At 37.3% G+C, this 16,763-nt stretch overlaps 1 protein-coding gene across 1 annotated transcript; it reads left to right on the forward strand.

Moving 5' to 3' along the window:
- The first annotated feature begins 1,046 nt into the window (after window positions 1-1,046).
- Window positions 1,047-3,641, forward strand: LOC131148404 (pollen-specific leucine-rich repeat extensin-like protein 3). Its single transcript, XM_058098108.1, has one exon. The coding sequence runs from the start codon at window positions 1,047-1,049 to the stop codon at window positions 3,447-3,449; it is 2,403 nt and encodes an 800-aa protein (XP_057954091.1). The 3' UTR covers window positions 3,450-3,641.
- The last annotated feature ends 13,122 nt before the right edge of the window (window positions 3,642-16,763 follow it).

Here is a 16,763-nt window from a genome sequence, read left to right on the forward strand (position 1 = left end):
ACGTAAATATATGTATATACGTAAATAATCTGATATAATCTAATATATATTTATATATATATATACGTAAATAATTCAATATATATCTATATATATACACACGTAAATAATCTGATATGATCTGATATATATTTATATATGTATATATACGTAAATCATCTTATGTATATATATATATATATATATATATATATATATATACGTAAATATATATATGTATATACATAAATACGTAAATCATCCGACATATATATATATATATATCAAATTATTTACGTGTGTGTGTATATATATATATATATATATCAGATTATATCATATTATGTACGTATATATACATATATATCAGATGATTTATGTATACATACATATATATCAAATGATTTACGTATATATATATATATATATATATATATATATGATTATTTAAATCATTTGTATATATGTATATATGCGTAAATAATTTGATATAATCTATATATATATATATCAGATTATTTACGTGTGTATATATATATTTATTTACGTATATATACATATATATATATAAGATGATTTATGTATATATACATATACATCAGATGATTTATGTATATATATATATATACATGAGATGATTTACGTATATATATATAAATATATATTAGATTATATCAAATTATTTACGTGTATATATATATATATGTGTGTGTGTGTGTGTGTGTGTGAGTTATGTTCTATGGTCATTATTTTGTTAGGCCAGCTCGGTAGAAGGAAGACTTGGTCATTGTTGGTTTCTGACTCTCTTCCCTCTGGGTGTAATTAGGCTATGCACACCCAAATCCAGGGCAACCTCTCCCTAAATCTGTCCCTAAAATTAGAGGGGCGTCCCCAAATTTTGTGGTGCCGTAGAAGCCGCGCAAAATTTTTCGGTGCTAAAACTAGTAGCCACCGTCGACAGCCACTCAATGCCCCCAAAACCACCCATATAACGCCTCCCTTTCTTCCAAAACCTGTCCTCCTATAAGCAGCCTTGGGCCTCTCCAAGGTGGAAACCCCCTTCCAAAATGCAGGCCTTGGGCTGCTTTCTCCTTCTCTCCCTCTCCCTCTCCCTCTCTTCCCTTTCCATCTCCTTGGCCTTGTCCAATGCCGAGGCCACCTTCATCGTCCGTCGCCAGCTCTTGACGCATCCGGAGAACGATGATCTTCCCCATGACTTCGAATACGAGCTCGACTTGGTTGAGACTCCTGCCAACTTGAGGCTTCGAAAGGCCTACATTGCCCTCCAGGCACTCAAAAAGGCCATATATTCTGATCCCTATAACACAACCGGCAATTGGGTTGGTGCCAATGTGTGTGAGTACAATGGTGTCTTCTGCGCCGCGGCTCTAGATGACCCCAAATTGAGCGTGGTCGCCGGTGTCGACCTCAACCATGCCGACATCGCCGGGTACCTCCCGGTTGAGCTCGGGCTCTTGGCGGATATGGCTCTCTTCCATATTAACTCAAACAGGTTCTGTGGGATTATCCCCAATACCTTCTCCAGGCTGAAACTGCTCCACGAGCTTGATGTGAGCAACAACCGCTTCGTTGGTCCTTTCCCCAAGGTCGTTCTCTCCATCCCATCGCTCAAATACCTTGACATCAGATTCAATGATTTCGAAGGTAAATTGCCGTCGGAGCTTTTCGAGAAGGATTTGGATGCTCTGTTTCTCAACCACAATCGCTTCACTTCCACCATTCCTGAAAGCTTGGGAAATTCCCCTGTTTCGGTTCTAGTTCTCGCCAACAACAAGTTCACCGGCTGCATCCCAAGCAGCATTGGCAAGATGAACAACACGTTGAACGAGATCGTCTTCTTGAACAACCACCTTCACGGGTGCTTGCCACCGGAAATTGGGTCGCTCGGGAACGTGACGGTGTTTGACGGCAGCGGGAACTCCTTCTCCGGTGTATTGCCGAATAGCTTCTTCGGGTTGGAGAAGTTGGAGCACTTGAATTTGGCGCACAATGTGTTGACCGGGTTCGTGCCGGAGAAGATTTGCAAGTTGCCGACCTTGTTGAACTTCACGTTTTCGAAGAATTATTTCAGGGGAGAGGCTTCCGCCTGCGTGCCGGAGTCGAAGAAAGACACTATTGTGTTGGATGATGCCGGGAACTGCTTGCCGGATCGCCCCAAGCAGAAGTCGACGAAGTCGTGCTTGCCGGTGGTGAGTCGGCCGGTGGATTGCAGCAAGGCCAAGTGCGGAGGCAGCCATGGCCACTTTTCTTCTCCCAAGCCGAAACCGCCACCCACTCCTTCGCCGAAGCTAAAACCATCTCCGGTCCCTTCGACCCCGGCGACTCCACCACCTTCGCCGAAGCCGAAACCATCTCCGGTGCCAGTTCCAGCCCCGCCCAAGGCTCCAACACCATCTCCCCCGCCGGTCCCTTGTCCTCCACAATCTTCAAAGCCATCTCCCTCACCAGTTTCTAATACTCCGAGGCCTTCAAAGCCGTCACCGGCGCCCGAAGACGACCCGTTTAAAAACTCTCCCGTTGAAAGGTTTCGCTCACCTCCTCCGCCGGTTAAGACCGTTCCGCCGTCACCAAAACCAGCCAAGTCACCACCATCATCAGTTTCCCCACCTCCTGTGGTGCATTCACCTCCACCACCAGTTCAATCGCCACCACCCCCACCACCAGTTCACTCTCCCCCACCACCAATCCGCTCTCCTCCACCACCCGTCCACTCTCCTCCACCACCCGTCCGTTCTCCGCCGCCACCGGTGAACTCCCCCCCGCCGCCGGTCCGCTCTCCCCCACCACCAGTCCACTCTCCACCTCCACCGAAGCAGTCACCACCCCCACCTCCACAGGTCCGTTCCCCCCCACCACCGGTCCACTCCCCTCCGCCGCCAACTGCCTCTCCCCCACCACCGGTCCACTCCCCTCCGCCACCAGTTCACTCCCCTCCACCACCAGTCCACTCACCTCCACCCCCAATCCACTCCCCTCCTCCGCCGGTCCACTCTCCTTCACCACCAATTCGCTCCCCCCCGCCACCACTCGTTTCCTCTCCACCACCGGTTTTCTCACCACCACCACCGCCCGCCCAATCACTACCACCCCCACCAGTTCGCTCCCCTCCACCACCAGGCCACTCACCTCCACCCCCAGTCCACTCCCCTCCTCCGCCGGTCCACTCACCTCCTCCACCCCCAATCCACTCCCCTCCTCCGCCGGTCCGCTCTCCTCCACCACCAATTCGCTCCCCACCGCCACCACCCGTTTCCTCTCCTCCACCACCGGTTTTCTCACCACTACCACCGCCCGCCCAATCCCTGCCACCTCCACCATCTCAATCTTCTCCTCCTCCTCCTCCTACTGCCTCTTCCCCACCACCGAGCTACGACGACAACATCATCCTCCCGCCAAACTTCGGATCGGAGTACTCGTCGCCGCCTCCGCCAACATTCCCAGGCTATTGAGTAGTACTGCATCATCAACATCTTTTTCCTACTTAATTTTCATTCTCATTTGCAGATTCACAAAGCTGCACACTGACTCAACAATCTTTCGGCAGAGCTAGCTCCCAGCCTCCTCATGATAAATTTGCACATTTTCTTTCTTTACTGTAAATTAAGGAAAGAGATAACACAGGGGAAATGGTTTGATTCAGAAAAAGCAGCCCATTGATTTGTATGTAATTCCAGTGTTCGTTATTGCATTGTTAAATCATTCAATCCTCAAATTTGTATGAATCTGAAGAATATATGTATTTGTTTTTCTTTTTTTCAGCGACAGGTGTTAATTTTATCATCGTTAATTATTGATGTCATAATATGAGAAATTTGGAAATAATTAAATCCTGAATTATAACTTGTCAAAAAATTAATGGTTCTATAAATGCCCAAATTGATTTCGAAATAATTTTCAACTCAGTAGTCATATGTAATGCGTGGAAATTTTATGTTTTAATGTGCCTAGAGTGCATCTCTCAAAATACACACCCAAAAATATTTAGACCTGTTCATTGTGAAAAATAATTTTTTATTGTTTATTTTAGTTTAAAAAATTATAAAAGTGTATTTTAAATTTCTATTAAAAATATATAAAATAGAGGACTTTTTAATCATAAAAAATATTTTTATTTTTCATTTCTAGATTTTGAAATAACTATTACGAAATTACATATAAGAAATCAAAAATCTATAAATATGAGATGATTTACGTGTGTGTATATATATATATATATATATATATATATATATGAGATGATTTACGTATATATACATATATATATATAAGTTGATTTATGTATATATATATCGGATTTATTTATGTATATATACATATAGATCAGATGATTTACGTGTGTATATATATCGGGTGATTTACGTACATATATATATTAGATTATATGAGATGATTTACATGTATATATATATATACACATAAGATGATTTACGTATATATATAAATATATATATTTATATATATAGATCAGATGATTTACGTGTATATATATATATATACATCAGATGATTTTCATATCTATCAAATGATTTATATATATTGAATTATTTGTGTATATATACATATACAAAAGATTGTAGAGTCAAGCAAGAAATTAAAGAACTCAATATAGGAGAAAAACTCAAAAAACAAATGCTCAATTTAATCATTAGTAGTGAATCAGAAGAATTATCTGAAACCACTTCTTTTTCAGAAGAAGAATTTGTCAATGATATCCAAACTAATTTAGAATCCTCAAATAAAGAATTAACTTCAGAAGAATCCTGTCAAGAAGGCATAGGATTATGTTCATGTAATAAATGTTCAAAATCAATTAATGTTATTTCAAAGAAAGATGAAATCATTTTTGAAATGATTGAACATATTCAAGATCCAAAAATCAAAAATAAATACCTACAGCAATTAAAGAAAAATTTAGAAAAGGATAAAATCCCAAAAATTACTGAAGAATACAATATTGAAGAAATTATCAATAGATATAGAGACAAAGACTCCAAACCAAGCAAAGAAATCAGCATTCAAGATTTACAGAGAGAAGTTAATCAGACTAAAGAAGAGATTAAGCAACTTAAAGAACAAAACGATAAGATTGATCAAAATATGCTTCAATTACAAACACGTATTGATAAAATTGATATTAAAGGAAAATCAAAAGTTGAAGAAATGATTAATACGGAAGATGAATAAGAATTTCAATTTCTAAATAAATCAATCAAGGATTTCTCAATTATTTATCAAAAGTCAATATTCATAAATGGTATTCAAAAATCAAAATTGTTTATAAATCATTCTTCAATCAGATCTAGATAGCTCTTGGGTTTTCTATTTGCCTTACTCGGCAAGTCAATAGATATAATAGCACGTCCTACCAACGGACTTTTAGACATCCCAAATATCAGATCAACCATCTTATCATACATTTCATCATCTTATGATGCTTATGTACTTTTACTTTAATCAAATTGTTTAAACTTTCCTTATTTTAATGGCGATCTGGGCGTTTATGGTATCAAAGCCATTTTTATTCATTGATCTTTCCAAAAGGCTTTTTAAAATTTGTATGATTGATTTCCACTGAGCGTTGGTAAGGCAGTGAAAATCCGTTGGTTAACCCGCTAGAGCCAGGAGAACGTTTTAGGGTGGTCCCGGTGCCGTTCTCAGTTAGTTGAGAGGAAACATACAAATAGAAAAAGGTTTAAGAAAGAAGATGGATAAACTAGTTCAAAGTATTATGAATACCAAAAAGTTTTTAAAAGAAGTTAAGAGTAAACAAGAAGATTTAAGTAAAAGTTCAGATAAGAAAGAACTTCAAATATCCTTAGGGAAAATTGAAAGAAGATTATCAAATTGGAATGGTAATGACTTACCAAATTAAGATTCAAACAAGATTTGGAAGATGACCATATCTGAAAGTCAAATAATTAAATAAAAAGGTTCAATTGAAAATAACGAAGAATACTTTATCAAAGTCATTAACAAATCAATTTCATTAGTTACTAATGAAGCTAGACAACAAAAAAGACTATTAGATTCAAAAGATTTAGAGTCCCTTAAATCCAAGTGTTGGGTTATTTCCTTCCATGTGGAAGAAAGCCCAAGTGGGCTTTATTAAAAGACCAAAGCCCAACCCTTTTGGTGTGGAAAACCTAAAGGAAGTTGTAAAAAGATAGAGGAGAAGAGAGGAGCCGTCACTTCTCAAAAGAAAGAGAGAAAAACGTGGTTTTTTCTCATGCTGCCCAGATTTCATCAAAACTCTGATCCTGCTTAATCTGTGGTCTGATCGAGCTGAAATTTGGAGGAGAGGTTCACGAATCAAGGAGCTACAATCTGAACGGTGGAGATCGAATTTAGAGCTTGGGAGTTGAGGTTTTTTCCCGTGAACAGTAACCGCGAATTTGGTATATTCTCTCCAATTCTCTTTGTATTTGCCAAGATTTTAGATATCTTGATGAGAGATTTTTGTATCCTCTAATTACGATTAGAGAAGACTTTGTGTACCCATTATTTGATTGATAGTGGAGATTTTAACTGGACTAGGTCCCGTGGTTTTTCTTCCTCACACCGGGGAAGTTTTCTACGTAAAAAACTGCTTGTGTTCTTGTGGCTTGGTGTGATTGATTATTTCTCTTATTATTTTCAGCACGTATAAAAGTAGAGATACACTATATTTGCTTGCATATAGGGAGAAGAATTATTCCGTTATGATTGTTTATTGATATCTCTCTCAACAAAGTGGTATCAGAGCCCGGTTTCCAGATTGTCAGGTTGGCAGTTTGAGTTATGGAAGCAAATACTAGTAGAATGATTAATCTCAATGGTTTAAATTATCACATATGGAAAGGAAAAATGGAGGATCTTCTTTATGTGAAAGATTATTACCTACCGGTATTTAGTGCTGAAAAACCAGAAAAAAAAAAGTCTGATGTGGAATGGACTTTGTTACATCGACAAGTGTGTAGGTATATTAGGCAATGGGTAGATGATAATGTTTTGAACCATATTAGTGGAGAAACAAATGCACATTCTCTATGGCATAAGTTTGAACAGTTATATGCTAGAAAGACTGGAAATAATAAGTTGTTTTTGATTAAACAAACGATAGCTTTGAGGTACCAAGATGGGACTCCTTTATCAGATCACCTGACTACATTCCAAGGAATTATTAATCAGTTGACTGGAATGGGTATTAAGTTTGATGATGAGATACAAGGGTTATGGTTGCTTGGTTCATTACCAGACTCGTGGGAGACGCTCAGAACTTCATTGTCTAACTCCATTCCAGAAGGTGTAATCACAATGGATATGGCCAAGAGCTGTTTTCTAAATGAAGAGATGAGAAGAAAAACACAGGGGTCCTCTTCACAGTCAGAGATCTTGGTTATAGAAAAGAGGGGGAGAAGTAAGAGCAGAGGTCCGAAGAACAAAGATAACAGTAGAAGTAAGTCCAACAAGTTTGAAAATGTTGAGTGTCATCATTGCGGGAAAAAGGGACACATCAAGAAATATTGCAGGCAATTGAAGAGAGAAAACAAGAATGAGAAAGGGAAGGGAATGAAGAATGGAGATGACAAAGATGGTGATGATAGAGTTGCTACTACCACTCCTGCAGAATTCCTCATTATTTATGATGATGAGATGATAAATGTTGCATATCATGAGACCAGTTGGGTGATTGACAGTGGTGCCTCCATTCATGCTACATCTCGGAAGGATTTCTTTACATCCTATAGATCTGGTGACTTTGGAACAGTAAAGATGGGAAACGATGGCTTGGTTAAAGTCATTGGAATTGGGGATGTGTATCTGAAGACAAATAATGGCACGAGTTTAGTTCTTAGAGATGTGAAGCATATTCCTGACATTCATTTGAATTTGATTTCTGCAAGTAAACTTGATGACGAAGGGTACTGCAGCACTTTCAGTGATGGCTAGTGGAAACTCACTAGGGGTGCTATGGTTGTGGCTCGAGGCATGAAGCACTCTGCATTGTACATTTTACAAGCAAAGATCTCCAACGACATTATTAATGCGATGGAGGATAATGGTATAGCAGATTTGTGGCACAAGAGACTGGCTCACATGAGTGAGAAAGGATTAGCTCTACTGGGGAAGAAAAGTCTACTATGTGACTGAAAAGTACACTTCTGAAAAGGTGTACTCATTGTTTGTCAGGGAAGCAGAGCAAAGTTTCCTTCAAGAATGTCATTCGAGAAAGTCAGAGATATTGGATTTAGTACATTCGGATGTGTGTGGCCCGATGAAGACGAGAACACTTGGTGGCTCCAGATACTTTGTGACCTTCATAGATGATCATTCAAGGAAGTTGTGGGTATATATCTTGAAGTCAAAAGACCAAGTGTTGGCTCAGTTCAAGAAATTTCAAGCCCTAATTAAAAGACAGACTGGGAAGAAACTGAGGTGCATCCGGACTGACAATGGTGGAGAGTATTCTGGTCCATTTGATGAGTATTACAGACAGCAAGGTATTCGGCATCAAAAGACTCCTCCAAAAACTCCTCAATTGAATGGCATAGCAGAAAGGACGAACAGAACACTGCTTGAGAGAGTGAGATGTTTGCTTTCACAAGTCCGATTGCCAAAATCCTTTTGGGGGGAGGCATTGAGCACTGTAGTTCATGTGTTGAATCTTACACCCTGTGTTCCTCTACAGTTTGATGTGCCAGACCGAGTTTGGACAGGTAAGGATGTTTCCTATAATCATTTACGTGTTTTTGGGTACAAAGAATTTGTGCATATTCCAAAAGATGAAAGGTCCAAACTTGATGAGAAAACGCGACAGTGTATATTCCTTGGCTATGGTCAAGATGAATTTGGATACCAACTTTATGATCCAGTTGAGAAGAAAATTGTGAGAAGCAGAGATGTCGTGTTTGTAGAAGATAAGACGATTCAGGATATTGGGAAGGCAAAGAAACCTATGTCTCAGCAGGGTGACAGTTTAACTGATGTGGATCCAGTTCCTCTGAAGAATTTTTCTTCTCAAGTTGAGGATGATGTTCAAGATGACCACTAGGGTAGAGGCGATGTGGATGTTCCCTTACAGGTTCAGGGAGATGTTGAGACTGATGAGCAATTGATAGTGCCAGAGACTCCACCAGAGATTCCATCCAGGAGGCCAGCCAGAGACCGACATCCTTCCACTCGGTATTCAGCAGAACAATATGTGTTATTGACTGACGGGGGAGAGCCCCAGTGTTTTGCCGAAGCCATGGAAGATGAACACAAGACAGAGTGGGTTGAGGCCATGCAAGATGAGATGCAGTCATTGTATGATAACCAAACCTTTGAGTTAGTGAAGCTGCCTAAAGGAAAAAGAGCTTTGGAGAACAAGTGGATTTACAAGAAGAAGCCAAATGAGTTCTCTTCACGACCACGGTACAAAGCTAGATTGGTTGTCAAAGGGTTCGATCAAAGAAAAGGTATTGATTTTGATGAGATCTTCTTTCCAATTGTAAAGATGTCATCGATCAGTATAGTACTCGGCTTAGCAGCTAGTCTTGACTTGGAAGTTGAGTAGATGGATGTGAAAACTGCCTTCCTTCATGGTGATTTGGAGGAAGAGATTTATATGAAGCAGCCAGAGGGTTTCAGAGTGAAAGGGAAAGAGGATTATGTGTGCAAACTGAAGAAAAGCCTATATGAAACAAGCACCGAGACAGTGGTATAAGAAGTTTGAGTCTGTTATAGGGGAGCAAGGCTACAAGAAGACAACTTCAGATCACTGTGTATTTGTTTAGAAATTCTTTGATGATGATTTTATTTTCTTACTGCTTTATGTGGATGACATGCTAATTGTTGGCAGGAATGCTTCAAGGATTGACTAGTTGAAGAAGCAATTGAATAAGTCATTTGCCATGAAAGACTTGGGGCCAGCAAAGAAAATTTTTGGCATAAGAATCAGTCGTGACAGGAGTGCCAAGAAATTGTATTTGTCACAGGAGGAGTACATTGAGAAAGTGCTTTAGAGGTTCAATATGGACAAAGTTAAAGTGGTTAGCTCTCCTCTTGCTACCCACTTCAAACTAAGTACAAAGGAATGTCCTTCTAAAGATAAGGAAAAGGAAGACATGGAAAGAGTTCCTTACGCCTCAACAGTAGGAAGTTTGTTGTATGCAATGGTTTGCACAAGACCAGATATAGCCTATGCAGTTGGTGTAGTTAGCCGATTCTTGTCAAATCCGGGAAGAGAACACTGGAATGCAGTGAAGTGGATCATGAGGTATCTTCGAGGCACTTCCAGTTTGAGACTTGGTTTGGGAAATAGACAACCATTGTTAGTTGGCTACACAGATGCAGATATGGCTGGGGATGTGGACACTCGTAAGTCTACTTCGGGCTATTTGATAACTTTTGCAAGTGGGGCTATGGCATGGCAATCAAGACTTCAGAAGTGCATTGCTCTTTCTACGACAGAGGCAGAGTTCATTGCAGCAACAGAAGCAACTAAAGAGTTGTTATAGGCAAAGAAGTTCTGGTTTCGAGCAGCAGAGGTATGTGCTGTTTTGTGATAGCCAGAGTGCTATTCATTTTGCTAAGAATTCCAGTTTCCATGCAAGATCGAAGCACATTGATGTACGATACCATTGGATCAGAGATGCGTTGAACGATAGTTATTGGAACTTGAGAAGGTTCACACTGATGATAATGGTTCTGATATGTTGACAAATACACTACCAAGGGAAAAGCTTGAAGTTTGTTGTTCGATCACCGGGATGGCGATTCCCTCCACATAGTCGGAAAGGGGGAGATTTGTTGAGTTATTTCCTTCCATGTGGAGGAAAGCCCAAGTGGGTTTTATTAAAAGACCAAAGCCCAGCCCTTTTAGTGTGGAAAAGCTAAAGGAAGTTGTAAAAAGAGTGAGGAGAAGAGAGGAGCCGTCATTTCTCAAAAGAAAGAGAGAAAAACGTGGTTTTTTTCTCATGCTGTCCAGATTTCATCAAGACTCCGATCCCGCTTCTTCTGTGGTTCGATCGAGTTGAAATTTGGAGGAAAGATTCACGACTCAAGGAGCTACAATCTGAACGGTGGAGATCGAATTTGGAGCTCGAGAATTGGGGTTTTTGCCCATGAACAGTAACCGCGAATTTGGTATATTCTCTCCAATTCTCTTTGTATTTGCCAAGATTTTAGATATCTTGATGAGAGATTTTTGTATCCTCTAATTATGATTAGAGAAGACTTTGTGTACCCATTATTTGATTGATAGTGGAGATTTTAACTGGACTAGGTCCCGTGGTTTTTCTTCCTCACACCGGGGAAGTTTTCCACGTAAAAAACTACTTGTGTTCTTGTGGCTTTGTTTGCATATAGGGAGAAGAATTATTCCGCTGTGGTTGTTTATTGATATCTCTCCCAACACCAAGTATGATAGAATTCAAATTGGAATGGTCCAAGTAGGATTATTTCCTCCTACAAGAGTAGGACTTAACAAACCAGTTTGTGTTGTTCTTCATGATGCCCGGCATCATGAATTTAATGACTCATTGTTAGGAATTTAATGACTCATTGTTTAATGACTTATCATGAATTTAATGACTCATTATTCCAAATATTCAAAAAACAGTTGCTACAAAAGTAATTCAAGATGAAAAGTGGAAATGTCAAAATTAATTTTCAATCATTATTAACAAGAAGCAGAAGTGTTGGTCAAACTCCAAAACAATGAATTGTATTCAAGAAGGTCTTATTCCAACTTGTTATTATGAAAAAACGAAAATGCAATTATACAGTGCAACGAACTCAACACTTAAAATATAATACAAAATTTCAAATGCTCATGTATGTAATCAAGAAATTTGTCTCAAAACAACTTTTGTTCTTGTCAAAAATAAGCAACAAGAAATCATTTTAGAAACACCATTTTTTACGATCATATACCCTTTCAAAGTAGATGAAAACGGTATTCATACGACAATTGGTGGTCAAAATATCATATTTGAATTTATTGACAAAATGCAAGAAAAGGAAGTCAATATGTTAAAAGATTTAGGAGTAAGTAGAATCAATCTTATATCATATTATATCTGATTATTTAAGTGTGTGTGTGTATATATATATATCGGATGATATATATTTATATATATATATATATATATATATATATATCAGATTATATCAAATTATTTACATATATATACATATATATTAGATGATTTACGTATGTATATATATATATATATATATATATATATATATCGGATTTATTTACATATATATACACATACATCAGATTATTTATGTATATATATATATATCGATTGATTTACGTATATATATAAATATATATCAAATTATATCGGATTATTTACATATATATATATATATATATATATATACATTAGATGATTTACGTATATATATACATATATATACCTATATATCAGATGATTTACGTGTGTGTATATATATATATATATATACACACGTAATATCATATTATGTACGTGTATATATACATTATATGATTTTCGTATATATCAGATGATTTACATATATATATCAGATGATTTACGTATATATATGTCACGCTCCGAACTCGAAAACGAGCCGAGAGGTGAATAAAAGTAACCTAACCTATCCCTGTATCAATTAAAATATACATGATACAACAAGGAGGGTCCGACCCCGAAAGGTTCCCAGGCACCCTATACGCCTTCACATACACAATAGGTACACAGCAGAAACAAAGGTCTTTATACACATAACAATACCATACCAGAGTCTATACAGAATGGAGTCAAGGCTCCATAACACAAACATACAACCGGGTGCCAAACATAACCCAAAACGGCAACCCGCAAAAACAAAAATCCTAGCACTTACCCAAGCGCTACCCACAGTACACCGGCCACTAGGCTCCCACACAAGGACACTAGTTCTGGCTACCCGAAGGACCTGTAAAAATGTACGTATAGCAGGGGTGTGACACATCTCAGTAAGGCGAATCACAGATTATATCAATGTGTGGCATTTGAGTGTTATCATGACGCATGCAACCACAGTTCAATGCAATTTCAGTATTTTCACAATACAGCTCCAGTACCGTGCATACACGCACACACACGCATGCATACGCATGCCCATGATCTACCTGGTGTCGTCACACCCCTTAGCCCAAAGCCAGCCTGCTAATATCCGGCGTTGGCCCATAGCCAACCCGTCATATTTACGCAGCGCCACCGGCACATGTCTAGCCCCAGGCTCCCATGGCATCGCACCGGCGCTAACTGGTGGATCCACACCCTTCGGTGATCAACTGGTATAGGCTCACGCCCTCGGATATAGAGCTGGAAACTCTTGCTTACGTGGCAGGCAATAAACACATGCCCTCGAATATAGAGCCCAACACTCTTTCGTACCTGGAACAAGTCGGAACCCAGTTCCTATTGCATTTTATCAAAACGTAAACATTCATGCTCATATAACCAAACAAATCACACCCATTTGGTAATCTAAAATCACGGTTTTTCAAACACATACAGTTTAACACAAAGTCAAGGTATATGGTCATCCCTAATACACAGTATAAATCACAATATACAAACGGTTTTCAACAAAATCAAGGATGCAACCCAATACCCCCTTTTTCCCAAAATTGTAACATGAAAAACTCATAGTTTCATCCGTTAGATTCCCCAAAATGAGTAACCAAAACACACACAGGACCGTGAACCACAATTCTACCGAGTCCAATTTAGAAAATAACTGACATAAACAGAATCCCCTTACCTTTCCCCCAAACGACCAAAATCAAACTCTACGGCTCCTAAATAGCGAACCGAGTTCTCAGAACCTACAAACAACAATACAGAATATACTCACGATTCTATACTCTACCAAAATACCGGATCAGAAAAGAAAACCGAGTCTTACCTCGATTTTATGCCGAAACCCGAAAATCTCCGAAACAAGTTTCTGATCCACTATTCTCAAAGAGAATCCTACCCCGATCCACGTGGTAACGTCGGATCATCGATTTTTGCAACGAACAGCGAAGAAATCTAGAGAGAGTGAGTGAGGTTCGAGTTTCTAGAGAGAGAGAGAGAGAGAGAGAGGATTTGAGCTAACTTAGCTCCAAAGCAACCAAAAAAATATTTAAAGGGCCTTTGACTCGGGCGACCTCGTCGACGAAACAGCCGTCCATTTCGTCGACATGGCGGTGGCCTCGTCGACGAAGCCTGATATTTCGGATCTTCCAGGCCTCTCGGCTTCTCCTCATCGACGAACCTCTAAATTTCATCGACGAAAAGTAAAGGGCCTTCGTCGACGAACTCAGGCTTCATCGACGAAGCCTAGTTAATTACTATTTTACCCTTCTTTCACGAATCGAGTTCTTACAATATATATATATATATATCTGTGTGTGTGTGTGTGTGTGTGTGTGTGTGTGTGTCGGATGATTTACGTATATATATAAATATATATCAGATTATATACGTAAATAAATCCTATATATATATATATATATATATATATGTATATATATACGTAAATCATCTGATGTGTATATATATATATGTAAATAATCTGATATAAGACTACGAACACTTTGACCGTTTTGAACTTGAATATACAAGACTATATACCTTTTCATATTTGATTATTAAGAAAAGTTAAAAATAAAATAAAATTTTAATTTTATGCATGATTAATATTTTTTAAAAAAATTAATCATATTGAAACTAATTTTCATTTTAATACTAATTAATGCAAAGAAAAAACACAATAAAAAAAAAAATTTTATCTTATTTTCTTCTTTTTTCCTTTTGACCTTCCTTCATGCAAACTTTTTTATCCAAACGGGATCTCAAAGTATCTCTACAAAACCGGTAAACAACAACATTGAAAAAAAAAATTTAAGGTAAAAATCAAAGAATGAGTAAGAACAAATGCATAATTTTTTTATTTTTATTTTTTAAAAAGAACTTTCTTATCTTTCCTTTTAGAGTTTGTATTCAATTTGAGATTTCAAGATATGACCCTCATTTTTTCTTGCCTTATTAAGCAATGATGTTTCAAATTTCATCACCTCTTTACGTTCATCTTCTTATCAACATCCTTACCTTGAATGAGAAATTTCTTCTCTAATATATCACTTACCATAAGTCTAAAAGAAACTAGAGCCCAACATTAATGATGATAGTTACCACCTAAGTCAACTGCTCAGTCAAGAGCAATTGACGCCAGCTCCATGATGACCAGAGTAATTTACGCCAACACTATAACAATCGGAGTAATTCATGCTTGCGCAATAATTCGCCAATAAATGACACATCATTCTTGGGTCAAATTTCATCACTATAAATGAGGATTCAGAGAAGAGGTTAAGGTATCTCATTATAAACTCTACTTTACTATTACATAAAAAATCTCTGAAGCCCATCCCTAACTTAGGCATCGAAGAAATCCCCCAGAGTACACCCCGGGTCCTCCAAGTCTTACTTATTTCTTTTTATATGATCGTGATTAGGGATCATGAAGGTCATTCAATTCTTAGCTGCAACAGAAACTTTACAATAATTAGAAAATATAGCCATGATGCCTAATGCCCAAGCACAATGATAGTTTAGAGGGTTAAAATCTTAAATTCACTTATTAGTAAGTATATAACTTATCATTAACTTGGGGTTGGTGATTATTGCATTATCCTTTAATCCTTTTTCTGTAATTTTTGGTAATGTACATCTCTTTTACGATCCACCTTCATTTGAGAACAGGGACTCTGAAACAAAGACAGCAACTCTCTGTAGTCATACAATAATCTTAGTGTGTATGAACAAGATACTCCCTGTGGATCAAAGAGTTGTGTGGAGTGAGTATGAACATTTTGTTTCCCAATATTGTCAAATAACTTAACTAGACCAGTGCATTTCAGATGGGACTTAATAGACTGTTTGGAACTTCAAAAATAAAGGAAAAGAAACGAGAAATATTTTTTAAAAAATTATTTTTTTGTATTTAATCAAGAAGTAAAGTTAGAAGGAAAATGAAAATATAATAAATCAATGGACATAAATTTAATTTTGCACATCATGAACATTTATTTTTGTTTAATTTTTATTTATATTAGAATAAATTTTATTTTTAATAACATTTGATATTGATAGAGAATATAATAAAAAATGAATTTCTTCCTTCTTTTCCTTTTCTTTCCTTTCCTTTCCCCCAACAAAATTTTAGATCCAAACAGGCCCCAAGGGTTTGTTATTTTTCCGGAGAAAGAAAAGAAAAAAAATAATAAGAAGGAAATTTATTTTTCTATTGTATTTTCTCTTTACATGAACAGCTCGTTTAATTCAATAAAATAGTTATTCCTTAAAATAAAATGAAATATACTTTAAATTTTTAAAATCAAGAAAATAATTATTCCTTATATATTTCTAATTATTTCATTCAACATATAATAAGAAAAATATAGACATCCCATGATAAAATTTAAAAATAATTCTTCCTTATCTATTCATTATTATGAACTCATAAAATGTTTCACATTGTTATTTGTTTTATAGCAACACTTTCTTGTATGACTAATTATAACTAACCTACCAAAACTAATTATTCCTAAGAATAGGCATTCTACAAACCAAACACAACCTAAATATTATTAAAAAATAAAAAAATTTATTTTAATATGATTAAAAAATAAGGAAAAAATATTAATCTAGTACAAAATCAATTTTTTGTTCGTTGATTTGGTACATTATCTATTTTTTCTTATTTTCCCTAAAAACCAAATACGCAAAATA

The sequence above is a fragment of the Malania oleifera genome, chromosome 2, assembly GCF_029873635.1.
Source record: "Malania oleifera isolate guangnan ecotype guangnan chromosome 2, ASM2987363v1, whole genome shotgun sequence".
NCBI lineage: Eukaryota > Viridiplantae > Streptophyta > Magnoliopsida > Santalales > Ximeniaceae > Malania > Malania oleifera.